Below are 26,940 nucleotides of genomic sequence, written 5' to 3'. Positions count from 1 at the left end.
ATCCTAAGTTGGCCACCCCTCAGCCTTAACTATGGTGTCATTTTTCTAACTTACAACAGTGGGAGGAGGTAACCATCCCTTACTAGTTCCATATGATACACTGACAGCCAAAGAAAAGGCCAAGGACAGAGAGAAAGCACAAGATATCCTGAAGTTCCTACAGATCAATGGATATGTGGTCTCAAGGTAAATTCTAATCTGTGTTGCAATAGATTTTAGGTAAAAGGTAAACAATGCTGAGTTAAACCTTTGCCATATGGTGTGTGTATTATTTATTTATTTAATAATACATATGCACGCACACATATGCACACAAAAGGCAGGAAGTTTAGTTTTTGTTTAAAATGTGAATCAAGTAGTAAATCTGAAATATTTGCAAAGTTCTTTTTGTTTTCTGTTTCGGAACTTTTCCTGAACACTGGACGACAGCTACAAAACCACTGGGAAGAATTCAGCATTGCGCTCTTCTGAGAGTTTTTGTCAGTGCAAGCATTTCTGCTTCCAGGTGGAATGGCCCTTCCTCTTCGCCCTTGCACTCTTTTGGGGGTTCTCCTGAATTCCAGCGTGAATTTGGGGTAGCCGGGTGGACGTAGGGAACCTTGTTGCACTAAGAGGAGCCCTCGTGCTGGCATCTGGTCAGTTCAATCTGGGCCTAAGTCTTTTACTCAGAACAGACCCATTTAAATTAATAAAGATGACTAAGTTAGCTTCATTAATTTAAACAGGTCTACTCTGAGCAAAATTTAGTTGACTATCACCAGTATATGTGCATTTTTGTTTGTAAAACTGAAATGCTCATGAAGTAATAATACTATAAAATATGACATATTTCTCATCCTAAAACAGCTGAAAGCTGTAAAGGCCACCCAATCAGACTTTTTCATCAAATCCTTAAAATAAGAAGGATAGTACAGGAGGAATTTAAGGAAAATTCCTATACAGTGGTGCCATTTTCTCTAGTGACAGTTGATCTGTCCAGCTGATGGGATACAGATAGCTGATTTGGATGTAACCTGAAGATATAGTTTGCCACCAAGCAGCAGGGAATAATAATATTGAAGGAGAATTAGAGAGAGGAGAATCTGAGGCTCATATTAAGACTTGCCAATGCAGTGGTTTGGGTTAAAATCTGAATCAAGGCAAAATGATGCCAAACTGAAAAGAGAAACAAAAATTCATGACATACAGAAACATTTTTTGCTGTATTAATATGAGTTTAATCTAAATTACTTTAAAAGTATATGCAGGTAGATGAATATACAAGGCCACAGCTAACTTTGTGATAATTTGCATGTTTTTGTACAAAAAAGCTACTTTTTCGGTTCTAAGTTTGAGTGAAAGCTCTTGTCGTTCTAGAGGTCTAAAGGATCTAGAATTAGACACGCCTTCCATCGAGAAACGATTTGCTTACAGTTTTCTTCAGCAGCTGATAAGATATGTGGATGAAGCCCATCAGTATATTCTGGAGTTTGGTAAGTCACTGTAAATAAATATTTTGTATTTTAACATTGGTTAGAGATCATGGTTAGCGAGGAAATAACTTAGCCCTGAGCCCCAGGCCAAACCTTGAATTAGCTTGGCATGGCATCAGAAAGGGCTGGGGAGAAGCAAAGTGTCTGTGAGCTCCTTCCCTGGAGAGGAGGTTTGGCTTAGCATGTCATGTGAACAAGACCATTGCGTCCTCCAAAAAATGTTGGAAATCATTAAGTTTTTAACATTAGTATTACTGTTTAGTAGAAAAAATGAATGAGCAACTTCACATCGTACATCACATGTTCATATATAAAGAATGCGGGTCTTACATAAATAGATCATAAAGTTCGTAAAGAAGAGAAGAAGAAAACATTCGGTATATGTCTTAATTTTTAAACAAATATAAAATGGAAGCAATCTGTCTAGTTTAAATAAATTTCATACCAGTATGCAAATGAGCATTGTCTTGAAAATTTATGTTCCGATGATTTGTAATACACTCCAGCGTTCAAGCTATCTATTTGGTGACTGCCCTTCCTTCCTTATTCCTTTTTTAATATGCAGTATTCAATTTTAATATGCAATAATAAATTTTCACCTACACTCATGATTTGGGTAGGGGTTGAGAGTAGTATTATCTAGTCTGATTGTTTCTGACAGGCCCTGTCATTTCCTTGTCCTAGTTACTTAAAAGAAAAAGTGGGGGGGGGGGGAGAGGCATGGTGTTAAGTTCAGGGTGGAGGCTGATTCAATCTTGAAATAGTAATGGAGGAACTAGGGGTTTTTGCAAGCAATTATAGATCGCTACCACTGAGATTAAACCAGTTGCCACACTTTTGCTGATAAAAAGGGAGAAACCTGTTAGGGATAAAATTGCTACCTACATACCGTATATGAATGTATGCAATTCAATATATGAGAAATATGGTTTAAGAATAATAGAAAAGGCTACATTTAAAAAACAATAGTTTATCTTTTCTTATACAGATGGTGGCAGCAGAGGCAAAGGAGAACAATTTCCTTATGAACAAGAAATCAAGTTCTTTGCTAAAGTAAAGTATATTCTCTTTTGCCTTTTTTATTGCTATCAAATGTGTTATATATAAAGCTAGTGGAGATTTAATGCTAATTACTTGTTAGGTGCAGTGAAGAACCTGGGACACAAGCTCATACTCTTGTGCTGGGTATTCATGTATGATAATATAAGTAAAATGCATGGCTAAGCTCAAGCGAAGACATTGTCCCAACATTTGACATGCCCTGTAGGCTTTCCTTTTGAAGGGGGGGGGGTTGCACCTTTGGTGTCCTGAGCCCATGGGACTGGGAAAGCAACCTGGCAGACCTTCAAGTAGACTACTTTCACTGAGTCTGTTCACACTGGTACTTGGTGATGATGTCAGAGTTAATGGGGATGGCTCATTGTCAGATCTAGAGAGAACCATCATGAATAAGAATTGTGGGAGATGGAGCCTTGAGATAATAAGTGTCCCCCCCCCCCATTTTTTCTCATGTATGTATTCCAGGTTGTACTTCCTTTGATCGACCAGTATTTTAAGAACCATCGCCTGTATTTCCTATCTGCTGCAAGTAGGCCTCTTAGCAGCGGGGGGCATGCCTCAAATAAGGAGAAAGAAATGGTGACAAGGTAAAAACATAAAATATAATACCCCATTAGCTTACTACAAAACACAGGCAGATTTATGGGCATACATACCGAGCTAAGAAGAGGCAAATTTACATGAAGAAGGAAATTTACATGGAGATGTCTATTTCACAGAGTGATCAGCTCCCCAAGACTTTAAGCTTAATAATTTCCTTGTCCTTTTCTCATCTCCACTACTGTTTCCTAAGCTCTTCTTACTTCCCACATTGTAACTACTCAATTAGATGGTTCATGTTTCAGGGTGGGGGGCAGGTTGGGCTGCTGATTTTTTTCTTCTTTTGGTAAAAGAACTAAAACAGTCATTATGATGTTTAATTGGCGGATTTTTTTATTGAGGGATGCATAAATTGAACTACAAAACAAAGCTCCCTTTTTAATCTTGTTTTTCCAATATGCCTGCTAATGGGGTTTTTTAATGTCTGGAATATAAATCCCCTTTAAAATATTGAAGTATCTTCTGTATTCTAGTATTAACTTTCACATTTCATGTATACATAACAGTTGATTTCACCAATATATTCAACAATTTTTTTTTACTTGCTTGGTTATATTGCAGTTGCCTGCATACTTTGTTGGGGGGGAAATGCGACAAATTTTTAGCCTATCCTGTTGAAATGCCTACTGGTGGCTGCCAACCAGTGCAATAGACTTCCACTCAAACAACAGGAAGTGCTCCTCCTTTCCTGCCTGTTGCAGTCACTCAAACTCCATCCCACACTCACGTCTGCTCTGAAAGTTGGGGAACCCTCCAAAGCAGATTTTTGTAGTGGGCGAGGTTCTACAGTGAATTGCCGTGAGCGAGAGTAAGGAGAAGGTGTTTTGTTTTTTTTAAGGAATTCATAAGCCTCTGATTATCCCATATAACATGTATTGCCTTAGACATGCAAACGCAACCTCTATACAGGTGACTCTTAACTCAACTTACATTCCAAGGATAGTATGTAATGCCAAAATTGGGTTCAATGGAAGGTGGCATTGCCAAAGTTTTCTCCCCAGATGCTCCCTTTCTATTATTTATTTGTTTGTTTATCGCTATGCATGTAAATAGCATAAAGGGATGCAGGTGGCGCTGTGGTCTAAACCACAGAGCCTAGGACTGGCTGATCAGAAGGTCAGCGGTTCGAATCCCCGCAACGGGGTGAGCTCCCGTTGCTCGGTCTCAGCTCCTGCCAACCTAGCAGTTTGAAAGCACATCAAAGTGCAAGTAGATAAATAGGTACCACTCCAGCGGGAAGGTAAATGGCATTTCCGTGCACTGCTCTGGTTCACCAGAAGCAGCTTAGTCATGCTGGCCACATGACCCGGAAGCTGTACACTGGCTCCCTTGGCCAATAAAGCGAGATGAGTGCCGCAACCTCAGAGTCATCCGCGACTGGACCTAATGGTCAGGGGTCCCTTTCTTTGCATGTAAAGCTGAATGCACACAAGTTAAATGAGCGCGAGTTGCGAGTTACTCATACAGTGGTACCTCGGGTTAAGTACTTAATTCGTTCCGGAGGTCCGTTCTTAACCTGAAACAGTTCTTAACCTGAAGCATGACTTTAGCTAATTGGGCCTCCTGCTGCTGCGCTGCCGCTGGAGCACAATTTCTGTTCTCATCCTGAAGCAAAGTTCTTAACCCGAGGTAATATTTCTGGGTTAGTAGAGTCTGTAACCTGAAGCATATGTAACCTGAAGCGTATGTAACCCGAGGTACCACTGTATTGATTCTTTCTCGGTGTTAGTCATGAGGTTCTTTTTAATGTGTTTTATAACATAGTTAACAATACTTCATGAAATCTCTAAGCCCCATTTGTTGTGCAATGCTGAATGAGCAACATGAGATGCGTTGATGAGAATGGCTGTATCTCATTGGTTCAACCTCCAGCATCTCCAGATAAAGCCGAGAGTGACCCCATCTGAAACCCTGGAGAGCCAGTGAAATGTAAACCCATAGTAAACAAGCTGGATCAATGGTCTGACTCTGGCAGCTTTCTATGTATATTGCAAAAGTTGTGCTGGATTGTTGAAGAAGTAGTTAACAAAGACTTACCTTCTTTAGAAAGTCTTTTGATTGACGTTAACATTGCTTGTACAGTAAGTTATACAGTATTTTCATTTTGTATCACAGCTTAGAATGCAGGCAGTTTAAGCGGTGACCAGTAATAACTGGTGTTATGTGTCAGAGGCCAGGAAGTATACTTTTCTTTTGAGTGGCATCTGAAGAGGGAGGATATTAATTCTGGAAGATGTTGCTAAGAGCCCTCAGAGACAGGGGGCTGTGCAGGCAGCACGGCTAAGATGAATAGGCTTGGGTTTTTTTATTATATGGGCCTGAGGAATGTGTGGCAGGGCAGACCATTGGTAATGACTGCTATTTTTAGAAATTAATAATTATTGGTGGAGGGGATCTGGAAAAACTGGCAATTTTTAAAATCTGATTTATTTTGTGTATGTTCTGAGTATGTTACATTAATTAATGTCCGTAATAGCCCTCATTATTATAAAAAAACACACCTGAATTTGGTCATGAAAAGTAACTTCATTTATGTCAAGATTTGTCCATTTCCTTATACCTTTTGTATTCTCTGTCTCCCTAGCCGTGAGAGCTTTCATGAGCACCACAGTGACTCAAAACACATTGAGTTGGATTCACATCATGAATCCACTAGTGAAAGCCCTACACAAAGGCTGTCATTTGTGCAACAGGGCTTTCCAACCTCTCCTTCTCCATGTGACCCTTAAAAAAAGACTGGGGGGATGTTAGGCCAGAACCATGTGTAGGGGAGGAGAGGGGGGATTGTTTTATGTTCTGCTCATTGAAGATGCTTCCTTTCACAGAAAGAGCCCTTCTGTGAGCAGAGCTTGTGTTAGGTGAATGGAAGAACTTTCCATCAGTGAAATAGAACCTTTGGATTGAAGCCATTAAGTAAATTCATTGTTCATATCTACTTTGGATTTTTTAAATTAATGATTACCCAACTGAGTGAGATGTTCTTAAGTCCGTTTAAATTAATAGGTTCAAGCACATCTTAATAACTTTGGGTTGGATAGCAACTGATGTTGGTTGTGTGTTAAACAATAAAATTATTCATTAAAAATAAAGGGAAGTTTTAACATGATTACTCATTTATAAATTTAATATATTTTACCACCAAACATTTATATTTGTCTCAATCAGAATCTTTTATCGCTTCTAAAATTGCAATGATGATATTAAACTAGCCTACTGACTGCATTTTGCTTCCTAAAATTTCAGTGACTTTTTGTTGTTGGTGGTGAGATTTCATTAAGGACATTTGTATAAATAGTCATTGTCAGTTATTCTCTGTTTAATTACAATATGTGCTTACTTAACCGTGTTTGTCAAGAGCTGCTCTTGGAAACTTTTATAGTACTCTCAGTCCTACATTCTGCTCAGAGACTGAATTCTTTCTGCAAAACATCATGCTGCTTTTTCCTGCTCATATATCAGCTGTTATTTTTCTTTCTTCCTTCCTTCCTTCCTTCCTTCCTTCCTTCCTTCCTTCCTTCCTTTATTTCCTTTTCCCCTCCCTTCTCTTTTATTTACCCCTTGTCTTCAGCCTATTCTGCAAACTTGGAGTTCTTGTCAGGCATAGGATTTCACTGTTTGGTAAGGAGACCCTTGACAAATTCTTGTGTGAGCATCCCTTGATTTTCTTTGCCATTACTTGCAACTATGTCTGTGCTGCTTTGATGTATGCTGCATGACTGCATGTCCACGAGCAGGGATAGACAATGTGGTGCTCTCCAGTTTTTGAACTACAACTCCCATCAGCTTCAGAAAGCACAGCCAAAGGTCAGGGATGATGGGAGGTATAGTCCAACAACATCGAAAGAGCACCACACTGGCTACTCCTGACCAAGAGCATGAACTTTGTGACCCACTAAAAATCCTTTAGGGTAGCCAGTAATATTTATGTGGTAACCAAAAAGTTCTGCAATAAACTTTCTATTGACTGTTTGACTTAAAAAAACAATTATCTTGTTAAAGCAATAAGACATCAATTTATTGAGACTTACTATGAATTTATTCAGTGCCTTATTTTCCATGTTACTGACAGTGTGAAGTACCACATCCATACGTATATGGACCATGGAAATTCACCCCAATCTAGTAACTTTATTCCCCATATCCAGTAGAGACATTCCATTTGGGCAGCTCATTAGGGAACTATGCTGTGTGCTGGAAAAACAAGTCACCCCACTGCTCTCCTTTCAGTACATGGAAAACTTGCATGGCAGTCCCTGTTTAAGGGTAAGGAAAAATCCCATGTAAATTGGCAGAGTGAGTTGGCTGGTCCATTTTCACAATACAGCAGGTGTTGCATATGCAGAATGAATTATTGTTCCAGAGCCCTAGTGCAATAATTTACTCTTGGAAAGCCTCTCCTTTTGCATCTCCCCAACTGGAAGGGTGTGAAGATCCAGGAACAGGTGAAGGTTAATTACAACCTAGATCATTTCAGAAACATACATTTGAAATGGTTTACTGATACGTTCTGTGAATGTATTCATCGTCACTTTTCAGATTCTCATTGTCCTGGATAAGCCATGCAAGAATTATTTAGCTAAGATGACAGCTAACATAGAAGAATTCACCTGAAACCCACCATTTTTTTTTGCATAATATCAATAAACTGAATATAATGCTAGTGCTTGACATTTAGCAATGCTCTATACCCTATGCAACCTATAATGTTATTTAACGAGTTTGTTTGAGATGGCAATATGGTTCAGTGTCTAGCTCCTTTATGTTATTTCTGACATTCTTAGTGTGCAACTCAATGATATACAGTGATCACTTAAATTGCCTTCCAACATCCAGACCCTAAGGGGTTTTCTTTGGTGCCTGTCCTGGTGCTAACAGTGTGCTGAGTTGTTGCAGAGGCCAACTGAGCTTTGCATTACTAACAGTTTAAACCCTATACATTTATTGTTTAACAATTAAAAATCTGTAAAGTCAGAAGCAAAATAGTTTGCTTCTCATACAGGCTTTGGGAATGAGCTGATAAATCCTGTTCCTTTCCTGCCAAACTACACAAGCTCCTTTAACTATACAACTGTATTAAACAATGACAGACTGGGGGAAAGTGTCAAGTTCACAGATTGGGTCTTAACACAGATGAGAAAGCCAAGACTGCAGTCCTGTAAGTCCATTAAGATCTACTTCTGAGTAGTTGCACTTATTCTTTGATTCTTAATGAGTACCTGGATTTCAGCTCCTACAAAGCAAGAGCTTATTCCTCTTTGCAAAGTTTTCACATTTTGCATCTGACATGGGGCAGGGCTTTAACAATAGTATATACAGAGAATAACTCCTTGTGGGGTACCTGATCTCATTTGAACCCACTACAGGGAAGATGCATCCTGGCTGCTTGGAAGAAAAGAAGGGGAAATGGGGAGTAGGGAACTAAAATTGAGACATAAACAGGAAAGAGAAGTACACTAAAGGGAAGTGGAAAATAGCAGTGCTTTAGAAAACAGCAGCTGTTTGGACCCCAGGAATTCCTATTGTCTGGTGTCGAAACATTGCACTCATCAATCATAGTTCTAATTTGACCCTTTGACTGAAAACACTGAAGGAGCAAAAATAGCCAAGATGACTCATCTCACAAAAGTTGCTTAGAAGGCTGCCTGCACATTTTGCTTCATAAATTTCCTTCTAGGAGAGCTGGAAGCTTACTTTAAAAAACATGAAAGGTCAGAGTCTGGGGCAAGTAAGGACCCTGGTGCAACTGTTTCAATTACCCCATTATAATGTGGCCTTGAGCTTATGTGACTGTAGGCAGTCATTTTTGGTCCTCTGAAGAGGAGTACTCCTATTAGTAGATGAGGACATACTGCAGCATTTTACTGCAGCTTCTACTTTTATTATATAGTATATACATAAGGATTCTGGCTAAGCATTGCCTAGATCTAGTTGAGAAGCTTGCCTGAGTTTGGTCAGATTTGGGGATTTCACACATCCCCTTCACCTAAACCTTGGTAGCTTAGGGTACCATTTAGGGTAGCTCAGGCATTGCATAGTTTTCTCTGGCCTTAATATCAGGCTTTGGAGCTTTTGTCTGAGCTGTACTTAGCATCTAGGACTTGAACAAAAGAAAAAGAGAAAGATTTTTTTTAAAAAAAGTTCTCATGCAATTTGCTTAGCTAATTCAATCAGTTTCTTTTACTGGAATACAGAGGATACAAAAGTGTATTAATAAACACGTAAAAAATGGAATCTAGTCATGAAAGGAGATACTTTAAGATAAAACTAAAAGGCATTATAAGCTTGAAAAGTGCGTCTCAAGCCTTATAACAATGTAGTTTCATGGCAGCTCTGAAATTTTGCACATTTTAAACATGAAAATTGAGCTCCAGATAAAAAATGTATGTGTTGTATTTAGTTTTGTATATCTCAGTGGTTCAGACGTAGTTTAGTGAAAACATTCTCTCTTGCCTCTTTCCCTTTTGTTCCTGGCGTGATCAAGGCAAGGTTTGTCATGTTGAAACAACAGAAATCTGTTGTTGATTATTACTGCCTCTGAATGCAGACGACAAATGTGGCACCAAAATGGGGCCACCAGTAAACAAGAGGAAGGTATCAGTATGCCCAGGGAGGGGAGGGGACCCCAATGTTTGCATAAGTAAAGCAAATCTAAGACAAACAAAAAACAAGCCCAATGAAAGTGAAGCATGCTCTGTATCCATAGAATGATGAATGGCAGTTGGGGTGTGTGTGTGTGGAAAACAGAGCATGATAAAAAGGAGTTTCCTGTTCCTGAATATGCACATTGCTGTTACTAAGTGGGAATATACTGTTGCAAGTCCCACAAACGATGTAGTTGCTGGCTATTTTTTATTTATAGTATAGCACCATAAAGGTAATCCACTTTCTTTTTTTACATAGTATGTCTTGAGTAGAACTTTGTGCTACTGTTGTATCTCTTATATGGGATTTGCTGTATAATAACTGCTTGTGTAATAGTGCAATTATAATTGTGTATAAAATTGTAAGCCATATCAACCTGACCTTGTGCAAAGGTCGTCAGAGGTGAGGCTTCTATGTATAAGGAAGAGGGCTTTTTCAGTATTGGAGTTTTTCACTAAGGAGTTGTGCCTGGCACCAACTTTGCCATCTTTTAGATGCTAGATATATATCTATCATATAGACATTTTGAACCATTTAGAAACATTTCAATACCCTACATATTTAAAAAAAACAGATTATTATTTTCACTTTTATCTACCGTTTCTTTAATTTATTGTTATTTTCTTGTTTTTAATTTTGCTAAGGTGCCTTGTATTCAAGGCGGTATATAAATGCTTTAAATTAATAAACTGATATATACCAATATAATTTTTTGTTTGAAAGTAGTTGGAAACAGTTATAATTCTTGTATTTCTAAGCTCTATCCCTGTTTTAATAAATGTTTAATAATTTGGTTTTCTTTAGCCACAGTTTATACTCTCTTTTAATTTTTATTGTGGATTTCAGGTTTCCTAATAAAAATTGCAGTTATCATTTAATTTCAACATATATGATTTTTGCATAGGTTTTAGCTCATTTGCTCTCATTAAATTTGTCATGAGATTCCATTTATACAGTTAGGCTTTTTGCTTTTCTTCTGGAGTCTGAAAAGAATTCTACATCAATCTTAAAATATTTGTAAGGAGGACATCAGTCTGATTTTAAAGCATTATTAACCCACACACTTTAGTTAGTTTTACATATATATTGGCTCAATATGGCTTAATGCCGCTAACACATTAATATAAATGGCATCATCACAACCTTGTTCTGTTTTTGCCATTATGTGGAATCCACACAGGAAATAATTCCAATAACTTTAGGAACAGATAGCATGTTTCTGTGCTTTATAGTTTAGTTGATCATATAATACCAGCGCTGCTGTTGGGGGGGGGGGGGAGCTAATTCCTTGGATCCCAGCTGCAATCTTTTTTATATCACAACACCTGCAACTCACAGGGGATATAATCCCACAAAAGTGAAACAATTTTTAGAACTCACTTTTAAAAACACCTCAAAGTGCTTATGTGTGACTGAATTGATTTCTGGGTGTTTACCTTTGACTCTCACTTGAACAAAATATCTACTATATAATCGCCCTTCAAGAGAGAGTTTTTTGATATCAGCATGATCAAATCCCAACTGTAATTGAAAAAGGATTTCTAGAAGTTGAAAGCTCGTCAATTAAGTTATTTGGTATATGGTAGCTTTAGTTTCAGTAGTGGTATATAGTCGCAACTATATAATGATATACAGGCTTCTAAATTCAATGCAATCGTACAAAGAGTGAGGAAGAGAGACTGAGGTTTCTGCTTTAGGTTGAATTACAAGCCTGCCCCTATTTTTAGGAGATACACAGATCTAACTGCACTTATAAAATCACATAAATACTGTTTTGTGTTGCTCACCACATTCATGAAATATGTTTTGTCTGCTTCAACCAGCTTTATGGTGCTTTTAATAATTGTTTCTGCTTTTGGCATTTGCTAAAAGGGTTGAAACAATATTTTAGTTAACATTCTGTCAACAATTTTCATCTCTGATGCACATTTCCCCACTTGTTAATTCACCAAAAGAAAGGAATACTATAATTACTCTCTTATCTCACCTCTCAGGAAATGATGCAACTTCAATAGTCAATTGTCTGCATATCTTGGGACAGACTTTGGATGCAAGGTAAAATGCTAAGCATAAGTTCATTGAATTTTTGTTTCGATTCCAAAGTAAATAAGTCACTAAAGTTGATTTGGAACACAAAGCTCAATAGTTATTTATTTATTTATTTATTTATTTATTTATTTATTTATTTATTTTACTGCCTTTCTGCCCAAGTGCCCAAAGTGGTTCACCATTTTAATACTAAAACAAATAAATGATATAAAATGTTAAGTTGATTGGGGATGGTGGAAGGGACAGTTAGCCTTGATTTATTAATTGTCTTCTAAACAACCGGGATTTACACATAAGATTATTTAAAACAGTAAAAAACAAAAACAAAATGGAGAATAGAGAATTGCTGCTAATCTAAAGTATTGGTAATTACTTCAATCAGGGGAAATGTATCCATGCCCATGCCCATGTCTATTCCCTAATGAAAACAGCTAATCCTTTGTTTCAGGCTTCCTCAAACTCAGCCCTCCAGATGTTTCTGGCCTACAACTCCCATGATCCCTAGCTAGCAGGACCAGTGGTCAGGGATGATGGGAACTGTAGTCTCAAAACATATGGAGGGCCGAGTTTGAGGAAGCCTGCTTTAAATGGTGAAAACTGGGACCTTTTTGCTTGTATTCTATAAAGCCCTGTGGACATTGATGGGTCATTATAGATAAATAGATAAATGAAATATGCAGAAACATTTTTCATCCTTTTGAGACTAAATTTTAGTACTGGTTTTATCTCATTTTATTCTCAAAAATGTCAGGTTTGATCAAAATAGCTGGGTTATGCTATTATTAGAAGCTATAAGCCTGCCTTTTTGGTTCCAACAATGCAGTGTAAATACTGTTGATGTAAAATCAGCTCAAACGACCATATGGTATATACAGTATTTTATCTACCATGGAAATGATTAATGCAATAGTTGCATGATCTGCTGCTGCCCTCTTGTGCATTTTTCTCATCGCTTACATTGATTGCTAAAGAGCTTTTTCACTGGTCTCCACCCTTCTATTTTATATATTGTGGGGACTAAGGAATTTTATTCCTTTTGTATATTACATAATTTAATATTATTTTATGTGCATATAAATATGTAGGACAGTGATGAAGACAGGACTGGAGTCTGTGAAGATGGCTTTGAGGACATTTTTGGATAATGCTGCAGAGGACCTGGAGAAGACAATGGAGAATCTTAAGCAGGGGCAGTTTACGCACACTAGGACTCAGCCAAAAGGAGTGACACAAATAATTAACTATACCACTATGGCTCTTCTGCCAGTGCTATCTTCATTATTTGAACACATTGGACAGCATCAATTTGGAGAAGATTTAATATGTAGGTATTTAAATAGAAATATGAGGTACTTCTGTATCACCAAGTCTTGAATATTTTGTGTTTGACATTAATAAAGCCTGGCTACAAATATTCCAGGCATTTACTGTAGGCAGTGCCTTGATTTAGTTGCAGTTGGTCTCAATAATTTTAGCATAAAGACCCCAGGATTAATGTTATTGACTTAAATATTCTATCTCTGCCTTTGCCACAGTTCTGATTAGTGATTATCTACACATATAAGAAAAATGGAAATGTCATCACACTGCCATTTGTTTGACTACGGACAGATGGCACTGTGAATTTCAGTGGGAGAAGAGGCAGTGGATGGGGTGGCTCAGGCAAGCCACAGACTGCATAGGTTGCCACATTTCAAGCAGTGAAAATTTGGACAGAAAAGTTTTTGAGCAAAGTTGTTTGCCCAAAGTTGTTGAGCTTTTTGGACACAATCAAGGAAAAAATAAAATATGCCGATTTTTACTTGGACATTTGCCAATTTCAGCACAGACTCTGCTGTCAACTGTGGTATTCCTGTGTCCAGGAAAATCTGGACATATGGCAACTCTAAGATTGCAGCAGCTGTACTGCTCTACTGGCTCTTCCTTCTACCAGCCCTGGGATCCCTGCTCCCAGGATTTAGATTCCAGAACAGCTGGCCAATTTAGGGTTCTGTGGCTGCCACCACTCCACTTATGGTGAAGAATTAGGTTGAATAAGGTGGCAGCAGATGATCTGGGGAAATGAGTCTGGTAGAAGCGGATTTTCCTGCCACCCCCTCCCCCTGGCAGTTTCAGGTTGGGATGGCCTGCTGAATGAGGGTGGCTATTTAGCAGGCGACTGTGGTGGAAGCGGCGATCCTTGCAAAACAGGTGGTGGCACCTTCCATGAGTGGCACTTCAACTCATGAAATTTTCAGGAACCCGCTTTCTTCCCTTGGGTACAACCCATCATGTTCAGGAGGGTCCCCTGCCCTTAAGGAAAGACATCTTGAGGGGAGAGGGAAGGAGGCGGCAGGAAAGTCAGCTTTCTGCGGCTCCAAGCCTTTGTGTCCTAGAATTTAGACTCATTCTTGGTATGTTTGATGTGACAATATTCATTCTTGGTATGTTTGATGTGACAGTATAGCTTTTATTTCATGATAGAATCAATTTTTGTTTTTGCATATTATAATAATTCCATACATAATACTTAATATTGTTTAAAATGGTTTCCTGAAAGATTTACATTGCCTTCTCAGCTGTGTTTTGCATATTGGTGAAATGAATTACCTTTAAAATGCTTTCTTTTATTTCCATTTTCTTCAGTGGAAGATGTTCAAGTCTCTTGTTACAGAATATTGGCCAGCTTGTATGCTCTGGGGACAAGCAAGAGTATCTATGTGGAGCGGTAAGAGGGAAACATCAAAACCACTACCCAAAATGTCTTGTGAACGTTTAGGGCGGAATCCTGCCTCTGTTGCAAATCTGGAAATTTTTATCAGTCACTTCAGTGAAACTGTGTACTCATTTTAAACTTCACATCCTGCCAAACATAGCTCTATAGAGCCGTTAGTGGAGTTAACAATATTTATGTCAAACAGCAACAACAGCAATATAAAATCAAGAGCTGAAAGGGGGGGGGGAGGGGTCAATACGGCCAGTAGATTGAAGACATAAACACTTATACCAGTTCAGGGGGGTTGGACTCGATGGCCCTTGTGGTCTCTTCCAACTCTATGATTCTATGTAATCAAAAAGGGCTCGTCTCCAAAGACCTACTGGAACAAAACAATTCTTAATTCACTTTCTAAAGGTAAAAAGTCAGGCTGTCTTGCTGGATCTCTTCAGGAAGGGGTTCTACGGGAATAGTGCATCTGGTGAGCCATGGAGCCAAATTCCTGACACGGATGGCATCACTGTCTGCCTGGATGGGGTGGGGGATGAGGTTGGGGAAGAAACTGGTGGCAGCACCAGAGTGACAGCAGTGGTCCTGCCAGTGCATCTGGATGGCTCTGACCTTGCTGCTTCTACCTGGCCCTGCTCTAGCCCATCCAGCTAAGTGGCAGCAGCAGCAGCAGCAGCAGCACAGGTGTCAGGAGGGCACCAATGCACTGCTCCTGGGTTCCACAATTAGGGTGGTGCTGTTGTCTCTTTCTTTTAACCATTCATCCAGCTTATGCAAAGCAATGTAAAACTACCCTTCAAGTGGGTACCAATTAATTTAACTTTCCAAACAGTTTTCAAATGCTGCCCCATGCACACCACATTACAGTAGTCTAGCCTAGCCTAGAGGTTACTATGACATGTGTCATAATAGCAAGTGCACAATTTCCTAGGAATAGTTACAACTGGTGGACCAAGTTTAGTTTGTTGGTAATAGCTATTTGCCACTTTCCGAGGTTTCAGCTGATGATGAGAGTCATCCTCAGCTGGCATAGGTAATGGGATTACAGACCCAACAAATGGCTACTTTCTTTAGTTTATTAATCCCCTTTTTGTGTAACCCAGTAAATAAAGGCCATATCAAGTGAAGCTGCTGTGTGTTTTAAGTTGTGCATCAAACTCCCTGCTCTGAGGTCTGTTGCCTTCAGAAATAAAGCGGATGGCAATTATTGCATATAGGGCTCTTTCACTGGTTGTATCCCTGTTGAGTACATTAGTTGGTGTCTATTTTACTGGCTTTCTGGTTCCAGGTGAAGATAATTATATTCTCCTGAGCTTTCAATGGGTGGTTTCTTTATTTCTGCTGCTTCTCTAACTTGAATTTTTCATTCTGCAGGCAGCGCTCAGCTTTAGGCGAATGCCTAGCTGCATTTGCTGGTGCCTTTCCTGTGGCATTCTTAGAAACTCATCTGAACCATCACAACACACATTCTATTTACAACACCAAGACTACAAGAGATAGAACAGGTACAAAAAATGGCTTCCAACGTAAATTTCATAAATTATCCAGACACCACTGCTTATGTAGATGCCTTTCATTTTATGACCTTCTTACGTGTTAATGCCTGTTGCTTTTTTATATTTCCTTTGTTCCTTGGCAAGTGCCTAAACTTGTAAAGGCATATTGTCTTCAGTGGACAATATGGAGTTGAGAGGAAAGCTCAGAGTTTTCAATTGAAATCAAAGTGACTTCCTGTTAATATGGTTGATACATTGGTAGTTCAAATGTCCTGATAAACCATGGTTTATTTTGATCAGAATGAACTGCAGCAGGCCTTGGGCTCACTTGACACCTCACTTCTTTGGCATAAGGAGAAGAGTAGAAGCTTTTACTTTAGTTTTTGATTAACAGTAGTTGATATCGGAACTCTAAATTGTTGTTATTTCAACAAACTGGTTTTTTTGAAATAAACCAGTTTAATAAACCATGATTTGAGGTTACCCTTGTTTTAAACAAACCATCATTATTTCCTGCTTTAGATCTCATGGGTGATAAATTCATAGTCGTGAAAGCTCATTATAAATATGCACCAGAGGTTCTTGAAATCTAGGCTCCATCACAATCCTTCCCCTTCCTCTTATCTTCCCCTCTCACTCATAAGGAGATTTTATTGATCCAAAGACAACTTGGCTATTATCTGAACTGATGAGTGAGGCTTCCAAATATGAATTGCAAGCTACAGTTTGCTCCCAAATTACAATTTTGTAATTGTAATGGTTTGATGATTTGAATGTAATAGTAAACTACGTTTTGATAAAGTAAGACAATATTTAATGAAGCCATATGTGTGAGTGAAGGAGTAGGAAGAGGGAGGAACACTAAAAAATATGGTTTGTTCCCATGGCTTGTAGGGTTGCTTGAACAAAGGTTTCAAATATATGCTTTCAATTCATTTTGATTATTTACTTTTAGATTGCATTAAGGTAAATAATATTATTTGCATATTTAACAAAAATTATAAACCACTTATTAGGACAAAGAACCATTAAGTGATGTTAATAATAATGGATATTAAATCACATCTCTTCGTAATGTGGATAAAAGTGTATTTTTGTCTTAACTAAAATACTAGTAATGTATGAAAGGAAAAATCTGATCAGGATAAATATAAGAGTTCATTCACTATTGGTGTCAAGTAAAGTTTTTTTTTTATTGTTACCGATATTATTTCTTTTAGGTCTTAGCTTACCAAACAGTGTAGAAGAACTTTCTCCGAACATTCCTTCTCTGGAGAAGCTAATGGAAGAAATTGTGGAATTAGCTGAATCTGGCATTCGCTACACACAAATGCCTCATGTAATGGAAGTTGTACTGCCTATGCTCTGTAGCTACATGTCACACTGGTGGGAGCATGGACCAGAAAGCAACCCTGACAATAGTGAAATGTGTTGCACAGCTTTGACTTCAGAGCATATGAATACCCTTCTAGGAAATATACTGAAAATCATACATAATAATTTGGGCATAGATGAGGGAGCCTGGATGAAGAAATTAGCAGGTAAAATGAAAGAAAAATAATATGAATTATTTAATTTATTTTTGCTTGGATTCCATTGCTATGCAAATACTTAATACTATTCTGAATTTAAGCCGAACAAGAATACATTAAAAAGAAATAAGAAATTGAGAAATGTAAATATAGATTATTTCAGCAGACAGATTTCTAATTGATTGAAGAGTGTTAAATGGAAAAGACCAGCAAGGACAAGAGGCAGGTTGTATTCTAAATTATCAGACAGTGTAAGTAGTTCTAGTGATAGGAACAAAGAATTGACAAGATTTTGCAAAAGACTGGATTCAGAACAGAATTCACTAGGCGATTCCAGGTTTGCATGCCTTTGAACTGAACCAGGACCCTGACAATGAAATAGATATTTGGAGGAAGAGAGTAGTCACTGGAGTATAATATACCTACTATGGGAATGCAACATCTTTTAGTATAGTTTCATATATTAGTATGATATAAAATTAATGAATTCCTTACATAGTGTTTTCTCAGCCTATCATAAGCAAAGTGAAGCCTCAGCTCCTGAAAACGCATTTTCTGCCACTGATGGAGAAACTGAAGAAAAAAGCTGCAATGGTTATATCCGATGAAGAACATTTAAGAGCAGAAGGCCGGGGAGATATGTCGGAGGCAGAACTCCTCATCCTAGATGAGTTCACAATATTGGCACGGGACCTTTATGCCTTCTACCCATTGTTGATTAGATTTGTGGACTACAACAGGTACATGGCTTATAAATCTATTCATTTATTTATTTCATTAAATTTATGCACAGTTTGATGGAAAAACACACACCTCAAAGCAGTATTTTGGGGTTCTGCGAGTCTGTGATCCACGAGTTGTAATCTCTTCTCTGCCAGAATGATTACACAACCAGATTCCTCACTCTTTATCAGAAATGAATAGTGGAGAGAACAGGTGGGGAAGTACAATCTCTAGTCTAGAAAGTTAAGATAAATGCAGACTTTGCTAAATGCTCTATGAAAAATTTGTAAACTGCTTTATCTGGAATAATAAAAGTGATGGAAAACATTTTTCTTTGTTTAATTTCAGAGCAAAGTGGCTAAAAGAACCTAATCCAGAGGCAGAGGACCTGTTTCGTATGGTTGCTGATGTATTCATTTACTGGTCAAAATCCCATGTAAATGCATTATTTTTGTTTGTAGCAAAACAGATAGAATGCCCATCATTGTAGGGGATATGGAAAGAGAGACAATATGACAGGAACCAAAAGGTTGAGAGGAAGGTTTTGTGCAGACATTAAACAAGGAATAATTTTAAAGAGATTGTGGAAGGTGTCGTTTCTGAAAAGTCCATACCTTGTTTAGCTGGTGGCAGTTTTATACAATTCCTTAGTGAATGTGTGAGTGTGCATTTATTTCCCAGAAGATGTTTGTATTAATGCAGTGATGTCATTCAGTGAATAAAAAGGCATATGACCTGAATTAAAGCCCAAACTTCTCAGTGGAGGCACTTAAGATGGAAGCAACCATGCCCTATCAGGATTGTTAGGAAGAGTGAACAGAGTATACAATATATAGCATTTTCCACATTTTAAAATGTTACAAAAAGTTCATTTGTATTAGGCTTGTATTGTATCACCACTGTCATATTTATTTGCGGATTCTGCAAATATTTATTTGTGCACCTACATTTAGTTCAATCTCTAATGACGACTGTTGTTCACTGATAAAGGTTAGTTATACTATATTTAAATGCCTAATTTACTATATTATAAATCGAATCTAGTGACTAAGATAAACTTTATACAGGTCCTGAAGTAAGGTTTGAAGGACTGAGTTTTGATATTGTGGTTAACCATAGCTAACAGATGTATTCATGATGAACCACCTGGCTGTTTCACTCCTCCTCCCTGGTGCATGGAGGACTCAAACCACAACCCCTTGTTCAGAATTATATCCAAAACAAGGCTATGGTTTGATTTCCTCAAACTATGATTGGCAAAGTAAGAACAAACCTTGGCTTTATGTTTGTTTGGAGCAAAACAGTCCTTCATTCAGACATTACTCTAAACCAGGGATTGTGGGTTGATTCTTCCACATACTAGTAAGAAGGATTGAGGGTGTCTTCTGATTTCTAATTTGTGTACTTAACAAAATATTCTTTATACAATTTCAGAATTTTAAAAGGGAAGAACAAAATTTCGTAGTGCAGAATGAAATCAACAACATGTCTTTCCTTATTACTGATACAAAGTCCAAGATGTCCAAGGTATATAAAACTACAGAAGTTGTATGGAATTTTCTCAACATATACTGACCAATCCCCTTTTTGCTTTAAGTTGTTGCAGCAAAAACAATTTTGGAATTAATAATCTTTTACATTTCATATACATTCTTTATACCATTACCATATTTTCTAAGAATACTTTGTTTAGAGATGAATAAGAATTTTGGATTGGTATAGGTTGGAAGCAAACTCCTCTAGTTTGGAAAGTGTTTTTCCATCTGTTTCTTTATTTTACAAAATGTATAGACTGCTTAATAGTAATAAAACCTCTAAGTGATTAATAATCAAGTCCAACTTTCTCCAAATTACACATTTGCTCATAATGCTCATCTGCCTTTTCCTTGCAAGTGTGGCAAATATTGAAAACTTGCCAGACTACTCATGTTTATGATGGAGTAGTGTAGGATTTATTGTGATAATCTTGTTGCTTCCTTTGTTTCCATCATCTTTTTAAAACAAATGCTTGAATGATAAAAATTAGTCCAGATTCCATTTAGAGTCTTGGTTTTTGTTGTGTTATAATCTTTCCTCCCGTGCCCCCTTTTTGGGGGTCAACTATATTGAATAGGTGACTGTTTTTGTATTTTATTTCATGGAGCGTTATATCCAATGGAACGGAATGGGTGTTCACTCTGTCGCAAGACACTAGACAGGAACAAAGACTCGTGGGAAGTTTTTCCTCCTGTCTAGATGCAGACAGTATGTTCCTCCCGGCTCTCCTGACTCAGCTAAGTTTTTTACTAGTTTCTGAAGCCCCCCTTTGGCCACCTCATGAGAAGAGAAGACTCCCTGGAAAAGACCCTGATGTTGGGAAAGATTGAGGACACAAGGAGAAGGGGACATCAGAGGACGAGATGGTTGGACAGTGTTCTTGAAGCTACAAACATGAGTCTGACCAAACTGCAGGAGACAGTGGAAGACAGAAGTGCCTGGCGTGCTCTGGTCCATGGGGTCAAGAAGAGTCGGACACGACTAAACGACTAAGCAACAACAACAACAACAAAGCCCCCCTTTTCTTTAGATTTCCCTTATCCTTTCTTTCAAAGTTCTCTTTTTGGTGTTAATCACTTTGGCATGCAGAGTGTCAGAGTTTTCAGCCCTTTCTACACCTAAACATCTTTGTATTTTCTACAAGGATAAGATGGTGCTACCATTCCTTCCTTTTGAAAGTGCCACGTCCAACAAGAACTGATTCTCCCAACTTTCTGTCCACGTCCAAAACATCCTAAGGAGCAAGCCTGGCACTCCCTGGACATGCACAGAGCTCTCAAAGTCTACTTATATTATATAAAATCCTTCCAAAATAATGACTCTATATTTGTATCCTTTCACTCGTCTACCTTGGGGGTTAAAGTTTCCAAAGCAACCTTAGCGAGATGGATTAGGGCCTGTATTTTCTTGGCTTATCATTCCCTTAAATTACCCCATCCATCTCATGTTTTGGCGCATGTTGGACATTTGTATGGCAGCTACCAGTGTGGTGCAGTGGTTAAGAGCGGTAGTCTCGTAATCTGGGGAACCGGGTTCGCGTCTCCGCTCCTCCACATGCAGCTGCTGGGTGACCTTGGGCCAGTCACACTTCTTTGAAGTCTCTCAGCCCCACTCACCTCACAGAGTGTTTGTTGTGGGGGAGGAAGGGAAAGGAGAATGTTAGCCGCTTTGAGACTCCTGAAGAGGAGTGAAAGGCGGGATATCAAATCCAAACTCTTCTTCTTCTTCTACCTGGTTGGCATCTTCCATCTTTACCAGACATTACAAATTGAACCAACTGTCCTCAGCTCAGGCAGCCTTGGGTCCTACGGTGCTCCAACATGTATTATAGTCAGTGTATTGCAGAGATGGGACCTGCCTGAATTGGTGACTCAGCTGTGGTATGTCCCATTCCATTGAATATGATGCCCCACAAACTAAAAATAACAGCTGGACTTACCTGAAGTGTAGTTTTGAGAGTGGGGCATTGTATCCAATGGACCCAACCCTAGGGTGCTCTGCTATACACTGTTGGGAGGAATATGCTCTAACCTGAGTGCTAGTTTGTCACATTCCTTGTGTTGTGTTTCCTTGCCATTCAGATACTTAGCAATTTAGAGATTTTATTATAGAAATTTCCAGAAGGGGGAAGTAGGCAGGTATTTTCTTTCTCTTTATGGACTCTGTCAGTACTTGGCTTGGCAAATCCAGAAAACTGAGGGAGTCCAGCCTACTTCCCACAAGTCTTTGCTCCTGTCTAGTGTCTCACAACAGGGTGAACATCCATTCCATTCCATTGGATACGATGCCCCACTCTCAAAAATACACTTCAGGTAAGACCAATTGTTCTTTTTACAACTTGAAAATGATTTCTTCTTATATATTGCAGGCAGCTGTTTCTGATCAGGAAAGGAAAAAAATGAAGCGGAAAGGTGATCGTTATTCCACACAGACTTCCCTTATTGTGGCAGCTTTAAAAAGACTTCTGCCTGTTGGGCTAAATATTTGTGCCCCTGGTGACCAAGAACTAATTGCACTGGCAAAAAACAGATTAAGTATGGTAGGTTAACTATACAGATCTGCTTTTATATCTAGGTTGGCAGAGAGGTGATGTGTTCCCTCTTACTTGTCCTATATATTTTTCAATACCTGCCATTCTTCATAATTATTTCTATAGGGAAAATGCTTTATCCTGCGAGGTGTGTTTGGCATATGTGGTTTCTTACTTTGTCTCAGATTTCTCTGCAGTGCCCAGAACCAGATCGTGTCGTCTTTACCACCCTCCTGCCTCATTTTCTTTAAGCTTCTGCGCAACTTCCAAGCGCAACTTCCTCTCCTTTCTGGGCCGATTTACCTGAAAGAGAGTGCCTTTGCACTCAGTGTAGCTTCTCAGTGAGTAGGAGTTCATGACCGAGGAAGCCCCAAGTCCATCCTCTCTCCCTACTTTTCAACTTTGCTTGCTTCTTGCTTTCAGGTGTCTGGGTAGCTGCCACATTTCCCAGTAGCATGGGGCACCTGCATGCAAGAGGCAAGGTTGCAGCAAAGGGGCGCAGGAGGTTCCTTTGCACTGAATGGGGCTTACTTATGGGAAGGAGCCAGCCATGCCCCATCACAGCTGCATCACTCACTCACCCACTTCATAAATTGACCGCATAAAAATGATGTGGTTTTACCATCACTAAACAGGATTTGGATACTGCAGACAAGATGCATAGAGCGGGGACCACTTTTTAAATATATGTAGGGCTGCACTGCAAAGTTTAATGAAGCAGGGATATGAAACAAATACCACAGTTTTCAACTAGGCCCCCTTTAATGATTCCTCATCATCCTGGGAAAAAAGTGACAAGTGGGGTGCTGCAAGGTTCTGTTCTGGGGCCTTTGTTGTTTGACATCTTTATAAATGACTTGAATGAGTGAGAACTGGATTCCCCCCCCCCCCAAGTATTCTTTTTAAATGTTTTGCAAAAGCACTGGAGGTCTTCTGCACACCATACTCAAAGGAAACACATGCAAAACTACAGTTGTTTCCACACTTAACAGGGCAATTGCCACCCACACCTAAGGCAGATATTAGTAACAGAATAAACTACAATCTATATACTGTATATATACCATATACTGTCTTACCACCACCATTCAGAATATAACCTGTTCTGTTTTGACTACTGGCAAATACGATCTGTTACATAGTATTTTCAGAACTACATGCTTGTAACAAAATGAACCTATTGATAATATGTATATTTTCTTGGCAGAAAGACACAGAAGATGAAGTTCGAGATATTATACGTAATAACCTTCACTTACAGGGCAAGGTAATTTTAAAGTATTGCATCTTGGTCACCCTTGCGTATTCTGTATGGTGTTCAGGATACCATCTATGTAGTTGAGTTTGTTTGTTTTAAAGAGTCAAATATCTCATGCTTTGCCCTGTTTCATAGTAACTAACACTCTTTTGTGTAGCTGTTTTAATGGCCTTTTAGGTTAAAGCGCATAGTTTAGGAATATCCAGTTTAGTTTTCTACTTATAGAGTGTACTCACAGATTACTTCTGCTTTGCTCCTTCCCTAATGTTAGAAGGAGCAACAAATCACTGTCCTTGACTTGGTGTTACTTGTGAACCAGGGATTGTGATGTTTGCACTCAAACAGACTTTGGCTTCACATTGTGGTTTGTTTGGAGTAGCATGCTACTGGCTTAGTGGCAATTAACCTTTGCAAAGTTTCACTCATCTGCTGGAAGCACTTTTGTGTGGCAGCAGCTCTTTGAAGTAGCTGTAATATGTAAGAGTTGCTTATCATGTGTATTGCACCCTCAACTGGAAAGTTTCTATGACACTACTGCATATTTTTGGAAGCAACTGGCCCTTGCACAGGAACTCTGCAATCTACATGACGGATGGAGAGCTTTTTTATTTTAATGCCTCCACACCATGCTACTGCCGTGCAGAACCATTTCTGAACCACTGTAATATACAATAGACATATTTTTATATGATTCTTAGGTATGTCTTAAAAGCCATCTTGGTATTAAGCAGAATATAAATTAATGAATAATCCTAATATACATGCGCAGACACCCACCACTTTTTGCTCCAAAGCTCCTCAGAGCAGTGAACAATATATAAATATGAAAGGAATATACAATAAAAGTACAATAAATCATATTGTATATCTGGAAGGCTAATTATCCTGCAGCATATGGAACTGTTAAGCTACTGAAAAGTTCTGTCTTTGAGATAATGGAGATATTGACTGCTTGGTATCTGTATGACAGCGATGAGGAGTAGATTAGAGGCATGGTTGTGCGAAATAGTGTATTTTATGTTTGCAAGCTTATGTACAAGAGAGTAACCTACAGCCTGCTTGATCATTCAATCCATGCCTAAACCAAATCTCTTCTTTCTGTGACAATTAAGTTGTGGCCTCATTCATGCCAGCATCTGGCTCTTATCTGTTATTTGTTGTTCACTTGCCACTTTGTGGGTGGCACTGTGGGTTAAACCACAGAGCCTAGGACTTGCCGATCAGATGGTCAGCGGTTCAAATCCCCGCAACAGGGTGAGCTCCCGTTGCTCAGTTCCTGCTCCTGCCAACCTAGCAGTCGAAAAGCACGTCAAAGTGCAAGTAGATAAATAGGTACCGCTCCGGCGGAAAGGTAAACGGCGTTTCTGTACACTGCTCTGGTTCGCCAGAAGCGGCTTAGTCATGCTGGCCACATGACCCGGAAGCTGTATGTCGGCTCCCTCAGCCAATAAAGCGAGATGAGTGCCGCAACCCCAGAGTCGGCCACGACTGGACCTAATGTTCAGGGGTCCTATTTTTTTTTTTTTTGCCACTTCTTGCATCATTGTGCGTGGTCCTATGAATGTTTATTCAGAACTAAGCCCTGCTGTATTCAAACTCATTATCTATCATGCTACCATGGTAGCAGCTGGAACTTTCAAGGTAAAGGACTAGAAAGTTAAAACAGCTTTTTGGTTGTCCTCCAGTGAGGAGGCAATGTTATTCCCTTTGAGAAGGGTGGGGAACCTGTGGTTCTCCAGATGTTGTTGAATTCAAAGTCTCATTAGCCTCGACCAACATGAACAGTGGTTAGGAATGATGGGAGTTGTCATTCAACAACATCTGGAGGTAGGGATGGATGGATTGGTCCAGTTCATGTCAGTTTTGCACTTGTCCACCCCGTTTCCACATTAATCTGCAGTGTGTGTGTGGGTCTATCTGTACTTCCAATATGTATTTTATCGTAAAAATATTTAAATATGTATTTTAACTGAGATTTCTAAAAATATATTATTCTAAAATGTGCTTTTAAGCCTTTCGGTACTTTTTTGAGCCAATAACTCTATCACAAAATTTGGAAAAGTGTGAAATCCGAAGGGATAGCTATATTTTGGTCCATGTATTAGTCTCGGAGGTGTAAGTTATATAAATTGTCCTCTGCTGTAGGCTGTATCTTGCTACTTGATGATTTGCCCAGGGTTAGTAATTCTGGAGAAAAAATTGGATAAGACTTGACAAGGGAGTCTTGGCAACCCATGTAGGCTAGTTCTGGTTAGAAGAATGGTTTATATTGGTCCTAGCAAGTTGATACTTATTTTTAATGCTTACATTCTTCATAAAATCCCTTCTTCCTGCAGCTTGAAGATCCCGCCATTAGGTGGCAGGTTGCTCTTTACAAAGATCTACCAAACAGGACTGAAGTTACTTCAGATCCGGAGAAGACGGTGGAAAGGGTCCTGGATATAGCTAGTGTACTTTTTCATCTGGAACAGGTTAGATATATATTTTAATATTCTTAAAGTCTATTTTTAAAAGGCTCTCAACTACGGCTTTCAAATATACTTTTTGTAGCATTGTGACAATTTGGGAATCTGGGATTCCTACCACAATAGTACAGTAAGAAATAGTACAGTGAGAAAATATTATGGACACATGAATCTATTTTGTTCAGAATGTGTAATTTACAGAAAAACAACTAGGAAGTGCATACATAAGTATTTTCAATACAGAGATCCATAGTATTTGCTGGCATAACTCAATGATTTTCTATAGCTTTCATTTAAAACTTCCATGCTGCCCATGAGTAGGCGATTAACAATTTAACGGCACATACCACCAGAATAAAGTCAACTTGATTTAATGCTCCCAGTTAGGCTGGTTTTTCGCAGTTATGTTCTGAAACATGCCACTGACACAATAATAGAGCTTCCCTCCCATGCCAATTAGCAGCTTTGGAGCTGTTCATGAGACTACACAGTGCAGGAGGAAATGTTACTGCGATCCTGATTGGTTCCCAAAATGACTGCTGTGTACACTTTTACTGCTGTGTACACTGTGTACACTTTTAAAAATATTCACACAGTTCCAGGTGACATGTTTGTGTGTTGTTTGGCCCTAAATCAAAAGCCATCAAGTCTTGAGGTTTTCCACTTTTCTCCAAAGCTTTCTTTTATCTATATAAAGTACATTGTTTTGGTCTTTCATTTTTTGCTTCATCTATTACTTTCCTTTTTATTATTACTTCCAGAAATTCCCTAGTCGGGGCAGAAAATTTTTCAAAAGGGGAAGTATGGAGTGTCTTTTCATATTGCTAATTATGTTAGCTTTACCTATTAATAGTTTTTTTTTTTAACCTATGAA

General features: G+C 38.7%; 1 protein-coding gene across 16 annotated transcripts in view; it reads left to right on the top strand.

Annotated features, from left to right (window-relative positions):
• Positions 1-26,940, top strand: part of RYR2 (ryanodine receptor 2) — a 243,264-nt gene that overhangs the window by 162,901 nt on the left and 53,423 nt on the right. For 10 of the 16 annotated variants that reach the window (XM_083432042.1, XM_083432038.1, XM_083432047.1 and 7 more), the window contains 17 exons: positions 60-186; positions 1,357-1,472; positions 2,461-2,525; positions 2,997-3,118; positions 6,700-6,749; positions 11,768-11,828; positions 12,908-13,146; positions 14,448-14,529; positions 15,901-16,031; positions 17,243-17,563; positions 18,054-18,294; positions 18,626-18,713; positions 19,712-19,804; positions 22,182-22,352; positions 23,551-23,610; positions 25,938-26,072; positions 26,828-26,864. In XM_083432042.1, the coding sequence (XP_083288168.1) occupies positions 60-186; positions 1,357-1,472; positions 2,461-2,525; positions 2,997-3,118; positions 6,700-6,749; positions 11,768-11,828; positions 12,908-13,146; positions 14,448-14,529; positions 15,901-16,031; positions 17,243-17,563; positions 18,054-18,294; positions 18,626-18,713; positions 19,712-19,804; positions 22,182-22,352; positions 23,551-23,610; positions 25,938-26,072; positions 26,828-26,864 (2,139 nt within the window). The remainder of the gene's footprint in view (positions 1-59; positions 187-1,356; positions 1,473-2,460; positions 2,526-2,996; positions 3,119-6,699; positions 6,750-11,767; positions 11,829-12,907; positions 13,147-14,447; positions 14,530-15,900; positions 16,032-17,242; positions 17,564-18,053; positions 18,295-18,625; positions 18,714-19,711; positions 19,805-22,181; positions 22,353-23,550; positions 23,611-25,937; positions 26,073-26,827; positions 26,865-26,940) is intronic. The other 6 variants (XM_083432050.1, XM_083432040.1, XM_083432039.1 and 3 more) reach the window with 1 other exon arrangement.

This window comes from Podarcis tiliguerta (assembly GCF_965153285.1).
Source record: "Podarcis tiliguerta genome assembly, chromosome: 3".
Lineage (NCBI taxonomy): Eukaryota > Metazoa > Chordata > Lepidosauria > Squamata > Lacertidae > Podarcis > Podarcis tiliguerta.
The sequence above is the reverse complement of the archived record's forward strand: the minus strand, read 5'-3'. Positions and strand labels throughout refer to the sequence as shown.